The sequence below is a fragment of the Pistacia vera genome, unplaced genomic scaffold, assembly GCF_008641045.1.
Source record: "Pistacia vera cultivar Batoury unplaced genomic scaffold, PisVer_v2 Contig121, whole genome shotgun sequence".
Classification (NCBI taxonomy): domain Eukaryota; kingdom Viridiplantae; phylum Streptophyta; class Magnoliopsida; order Sapindales; family Anacardiaceae; genus Pistacia; species Pistacia vera.
In genome coordinates, this window is record NW_022195260.1 from 519,680 (window position 1) to 526,598 (window position 6,919).

General features: G+C 30.0%; 2 protein-coding genes across 2 annotated transcripts; both read left to right on the forward strand.

The window, feature by feature from the left end:
* Positions 1-2,302: 2,302 nt before the first annotated feature.
* LOC116113268 (protein PHLOEM PROTEIN 2-LIKE A9-like) lies at positions 2,303-4,014 on the forward strand. Its single transcript, XM_031399412.1, is given in 4 exon segments — positions 2,303-2,335; positions 2,717-2,768; positions 2,771-2,801; positions 3,435-4,014. Coding segments are annotated over 4 exon segments (486 nt in total). The 3' UTR covers positions 3,805-4,014.
* Positions 4,015-5,174: 1,160 nt separating this feature from the next.
* On the forward strand, positions 5,175-6,010 carry LOC116113277 (uncharacterized protein PHLOEM PROTEIN 2-LIKE A4-like). The gene is made up of 3 exons (XM_031399424.1): positions 5,175-5,222; positions 5,335-5,462; positions 5,551-6,010. The coding sequence occupies exons 1-3, from the start codon at positions 5,175-5,177 to the stop codon at positions 5,933-5,935; spliced, it is 561 nt and encodes a 186-aa protein (XP_031255284.1). The 3' UTR covers positions 5,936-6,010.
* Positions 6,011-6,919: the final 909 nt, after the last annotated feature.

Sequence of the window (6,919 nt, forward strand, 5' to 3'; positions counted from 1 at the left end):
AGTTTGGAGAAGTCAGGTTCGTGAGGTTCTTACCTTTTCTGCATTTATATTCGTTACTTTGCTGATTATCTTTAATCATGTATACATCCGTTCGATTCCACTGAGGTCAATCGAATTACACTAGTTGGTGAAAATCTTGCATCAACATCATGCATGATTTCTCGTAATATTACCGTTGTATAATTTTTCCCCTTCTAGAGTTTCATCACCTAGGTATTTTGGATTTAGTTATAAAATGTAGCTCCTTATCTAAAGGTTCATTAAAAAATTAATGAAATTCATTTTAATTGCATGCTTTATATAGAGTTGAATAATCCTAAAATAAGCAACCTACACTAGCTTTTTAACATAGCTTCAGTTGGTACATTTTCAATCAGAACTTTGGATCTATACAATTAATTAAGCCTAACTCAAAAGAATATTTCTATGACAGCAAAATAATCAACGATCTTTATATAGAACTTCCATAATCCATTTGACAAAGGACGTATCAAATAGAATATTTTATAGGAGCTTTAATTGAGGGGAGAGATTGTTTAATTTGTCTACACCAACTAGTTGACAGGAATCCTTTGATTTAGATTTAGTTTTTTGATTTGAACATCGATCATCCTCCATTTATATTATTCATTTCGAGGTGTAAAATTGTTATAATATCGAAGTAACATTACTTTTTTCTTAACTCTCCTTAAGTTAGAACATAAATTAAGCGTATTGAAAAAAAGATAAGAGAATTTAACAAAACTATGTCATATGTTGTCAGAGTAATGTATATATATAAACTAATTATATAAAGTATTCCCCATAAACGGATACAGCAATCCTACATGTTTGACATATTATCTATTATAATTATATAGTTTGTCTCAATTCAAAATCAACTAATTAAACACGTCAGTTTGTATTGATAAATTTGTATGAAAACTTATATATGTAATATTATTTATGTTTTTATTATGGCTTGCCATTTTAGTAAACCAGAATGACTAGGTCTTAAGAAAAAAGGTGGAAAAAAGATGGAGACTCTTAACCAAGCCATATGTATGTATTTAGTAGGTTATTAAATATTATCAAAATTAGTGCCAATATCGGTGATCTCACTAGCATTGTAGTACAGAGAAATGAAATAAATTAAGGGGAAAAAATGTGAAAAGAACAAATGAAATTGACATAGGAATATTTTAAATAATTTTAAATGGTGACCCGTTGAATGAACAAGTTGATGATGCTTCACATAAAATTAAGTGCTTCCAACCGGGTGGAAAAATCAAAATATGAGAGGCTAAAATTAAAATATATAGAAATGCTTTAATTTTATTCTTTTTGTTTAATGATCGGAATATTGGACCAGCTTACACGTATTTCAATTAATCCTCTGAGATCTTATAACTACTAATAAGTACGAGCTCTAGTGGTCAATCTATAACCACAACCTTAGGACTCGACTAATTTTATCTCTTGACCTCATTTGATGCTATTCCAAGATAAGGTAGATCTATTTACAACCTTTTTTAGAGCTTTTTAGACCATGTTTGGTTAACTTTTTTTTAATATTAATCTAGGAAATGATGAATAAATAGTATATTTAGTTTGGCTCATGACCACTATAAAGGTGAAAAAATTTAAATTCTCAAGATCCTCAGTAATTTTCGAAAACTTTCAAATATTTCTCCATTAAAGAGGTTATGGTTTCTTATAGTTTTTTTAATAATTTCATATTTTTAAAAATAATTTTAAATATATTTAACACTTATAAAAAATCGTTACAGCGCTTGAGAGTATCAATCATTCACGTGTTTAATGAAATTAGCCCTTATTTAACAAACGACAAACAGTATATAATAAAATGAATTAAAACCATATCTTTACGAGTGTAGTGATTTTTTTTTTGCAAGAATTACTTTGATTCTATGTTTTGTCTCATCATTATATTTTCTAAGATAATTTTAATAATTTTTCGATTAAAATAAGTATATGCTTGGTCCAACATTACAACTGCCCTAACATTAATTAATATTCATTTAAAAGAGATGAGAAGATACCATTCTTTTCATAAAGTTTATGTCATTGCTAACAGTTTTTGTTCTCTTCGTTAATTCTTGAGTGAACGTATTTTTCATTATTTCAAGATTCTTCTTTCTTCTTTTCTACATAAAATAACTTCATAGACGACTCATTTCTTCGCCATCATAGATCTTGCAAACCCTAGAACTCATAGACAAATAGAGGGCCTTTGATCATCACTTCTTCAAAAGTAATTCGATTATTTGGTCGCCTTCAAAGATGTCGAGTTCTCCACATTATGTGCCCGTCTGGAGAATTTTCAGTGCGTGATGTAAGAATATTCATGCTTCTATTACAAATATATATAATTTTTGTAATGTTTGATGTCACTGTTTGATAATACATATTACTCGGTTTGATTATGTATAATTCATATTATTGTTTATATGCAGTGTTTTAAGTAGGGTATAATTACAATTATAATTTTTTCATAATTTTGACAAAACTTGTGCTCAAATAAAAAAAAAAAAAAAAATTGAAGCATTGAATATTATCATTATTTTATTGTAGATAACATGGGTCAATTAACTATTTCACAGATATTATGATTATATAACTTACACATTTAAAGGTTAATTTTGAGCAGTCGAATTTATGATGATTTTTTTTTAATCAAATATTATAATATTTTTTTTGGTTTAAAATTGAATAGGGCGATAAAATTACCATCCAACCCAGAGGATTTAACATTGTATGGGGCAACGACGCCGCTACTGGAAGCTACCTGAGAAGGGTACGTTATAATATTCTCTATTTCTTATATTATTATTTTGAGATATAAGAATTTTAATTAATTTCAATTACATTAATAATTAATAAATTAATCGAAAGAATATTTTGATTGTACATGCAAAGGTATACCCGCATATTACTTACCCAGAAAAAGATTGATTATTAATTAATTGGAAGAAATTAACTATCGTAAATTCATATTACTTATACAAAAATTAGTGGTTTTCATGAAATATAAATTCAATTCGGAACATGAAATATAAAAGATAGAATTTTTAAAAGACAAAATTTACTGACAAATATATGATTTCAACCTTTAAAATTATTCTTGTGGTCCCTTCCATTTTTAAACTTTACCTTTTCCCCAAGCGAATTCTTAGGTCCGCTCCCGTGATCACCGGTGCTTGATTGGAAGGAATGATCATACACGCAAACACATGGCGGAGATATTCAGGAGTCTTGGGTGGCCATGCCCATGAAAATTTTTAGAATTCATTTTTAATTGTCGCCCTCTCATTCATTAAATATTATATTTTGCCCCCAAAATAACTTCATGGCTTCACCCATTAAAATTTAAAACACCCCCAAAACATATGTAGGAATTTTGTTTTATAGTGGCGTTATGCACTTTCTTGTAGGAAAAATGATGAACCGGCAGAGCTAGTGCAGGTGTCTTGGCTTGAAGTAACTGGTTCGGTGACTGTAACGAAAGGAAAGAAGTATAAAATCTGGTTTAAGGTTTCGTTGAAAGATGGGGCGTTCGGGTGGAACGGGTGTCCGGTTTTTATGATGGCGAAGATTGGGAAGAAGGGAAGATATAGCTGGAAAAGAATAAAGCCTCTGGATCAATTCTATGGAAATAATAACAAGGAAATTCCAGAGGAAGGTTTTGAAATGGATGTCCCAGAGAATGGTGACGATCAACTCTTTTTTGGTCTTTATGAAGTTTGGAGTGGAAAATGGAAGGGAGGATTGCTTATTCATGAAGCAATCATCAAACCAGCCTAATATTTAAGCCAAAAGAAAATAAAAAATAAAAAATAAGTTGATCATATTTATACATCTGAATTTTCATGATTATTGCTTGTTTAATTACTTTTGTTAATCTTAATATGTAATATGTGTCGGCTGCAATGAAGCTGAATCATGCTTGAAAGACCAAAAGATAAAAAGGAAATAAGTGGCCTTTTTATTGTTATTTGATTCTATCTTCATTTATTTGTCTTTGCTTATTTATTTTTGATGGGAATGCTATTAGAATTTAATTATTTATATATACAATGCGAAAAAATATTTGATATTACATGATATCACGTCAAAAGTACAAGTCAATATTTGAAATATCAATAATTTATTTTTTGGGCATGCCTGTCACAATGAATATATATACTTTCCAAAATTTATGTACATAAATGATTAATTATATGGTCAATAACTTGAAAATGTTGCCCAAAGAAAAAAAAGGAAAATAACAATATTATTGTATCTCGACTTAATTATCACATTCGATGAACATAGTGACAAGTTTTTACTTTTATTAAGGCAAGTTCATTTAATGGATGATCCTAGTTTAACACAAAATAGCACAAATTTGAACTATATTCTGGTCATTAGAAAAGTATTATAATTGTCATTCGATGATCATTATCTCAATTTGTTTGGTCGACAATCGTTGATTTATCCAAACTTGTTCGGTCGAGTACAATCGATGTAGAATAAGGCATGGATTGATTCCATTGCCACTTTAAGGATGTAAGACTTTCACTTTATATATACTTCATAATCTAAAAAGAACTAATTCCAAGCTTCCTTATCACTTGGTTATCTTCCATAACTTTAATGGCTTCGGTTTTTTTTTTTAAACAAAGAATACTAGCTATTCTTGAACAGTCTTTATTTGCTTTAAGATCCTAGCCAGCTAAAGCGTGAAACCCCTGCACAGTTCCACAGTATTTTGTCTTTTGCAAATTAATAAACAAAATCTTTGTCCCAACTTAATCTGATGTGATGTTTTTCTTATATGCTGAAACATTTAACACGTACATAAATTTAATAAGGATCAAAATTAAACACCGTTGTATTCACCACATTGAACTGAATTGTAATTTACAATTCAAATCTAATAACATATATGTGTGGTTTTAACACAATTATATTAAAATGTCTTGACTAGAGAATTATTTTAGATAGTTTTACTGTAAAAATAAAGGAAATATTAAGGCGGGATTTAGGCTAACTTTTAAAAATAAAGGAAAAGGAAAAAAAGCAAGAAAAAGAAAAAGCTGAGAAACTAATTTTATTTCATGCTTTATGCTCTAACAAGAAATATATATATAATATGGTGGCATCAAGGTGAATACTTTATATCAAAATTAAAGATGAATAATGAGCATAAGCAGGATTACTCCTACCCCCATTGGAAGGCTGTTAGTTGATCAATTTTAATCATTTTAAACGTTTCATTAATTTAATTTTCATATGATTAATCATATTGTTTATGCATTACTTCTTCTTAATTAATCTTGTTTTACTTTCCAGGATGACTCTTCTTGTTACATTAAGGATTCTTCAGGATCAATTAGAGTTCCTGTCAGGGCTCTAAACATCATCTGGGGCAACGCTCCCCGATTTTGGCAATGGATCAAGCTAACCGAAGAGAACTCAAAGTACGAAATCTTATACGATTTTTTTAAATTTATTTTATACACAGTTTCTACCCCGCAGTTTCTGTTTTTCAGTCTTGAAAGTTTCCAGGGCCTCAGGATTTGAAGAAGGTGCAGTACTCAATCAGGTTAACTGGATCGAGGTCACGGGGAATTTGCATTGCTTTGCCTCTGTGGCTGGATTAGCGAAGATGTACGAAATATTTTATGTTGTGAAGTTCCAGGTTGATGCATTTGGGTGGCATTCAGTTCCGATAAAGTTCAAGGTGAAGCACAATGGAGAAGAGAGAGTGCGAAGTGTAATGCTCCAGGCTTACAGGGAGAAACAGGAGGAATGGCTTGAGATTCCTGGAGGCGATTTCACGGTTTCGGATGATAAATTTGGAGCTGTAGAGTTTGGTATGTTTGAAGTCGAGAGTGACTGGTGGAAAGGGGGCATGGTTCTTGCTGGTATCAGGGTTAAACCTAAAAAATAAGTTGATTTTATATGTTTTTTTTATATATATTTTTATTCTGAACATAAATTAAGTTACTTCAGGTTTTTTTTCTTCTTTTGATTGACCCCTGATTTCAGAGAATTTACATTATTTAAAACTTGAATTGGCATCAATTACAGGGATTACATCAGATCTTTGTATTAGGATGAACCTGATTCAAGGAAATTTTGTCATACTACATAACTGAATCATCATCACGAATTGCATTATTAACATTCAAATCGAAACACAACAGCATGAAAAAAAAAAAAAAAAAAAATTATTGTTAGAAAAGGAAAGATTATACCTAGACAGAGAGCTTTACAATTTTTCTAAGAAAATATAAAGCATTAAGGGAAACGACAGTATGAAAAATCCCAAACGTCGTCCATTAGATTTTTCTTGATCTTTACGCTGGGATGAGCCCTAGTTCAAAAAGAATTCGGTATATATATTATTATATTACATAGTAGAAGCTTGATTCTAATAAATTTTTTACTTGCCAATCCAACAGTTGGTAAAGCTTACAGATTGAAGACATCTTTAATCTAATGGTTGATAGGGAACCATTAAATAATTTATTGTATGACCCTTGAGTTAAATTTTGCTTAGTAGATTTGATTCTCTTATCTTGAGCATGGAGCAAAGGCATATTAAATGAGAGTCAATGAGTTAGCGAGCCATTCTAGTACTATATATAATTAATTGAACAGCTTCTGAGCATAAGATTTAGTTTGATAGTTTAATGCATATCATCCACCTCCCTCTATGAGTAGTAGTACTCATTTACATATTGGTTTTAGAGATTAATATAAGTCCATCACTTGATAAAATCAGCTTCTTAGAATCTGAAAAGGATTAAATAATAATAATAAAAAAATGTATTCCTGCCATATGTGATGGTGACAGAAAACCTAATCCAATATTATGATTTTTTAAGGTATAGTTTTAACGCCTGAATTTGAAGAATGGAGATTAATGTCC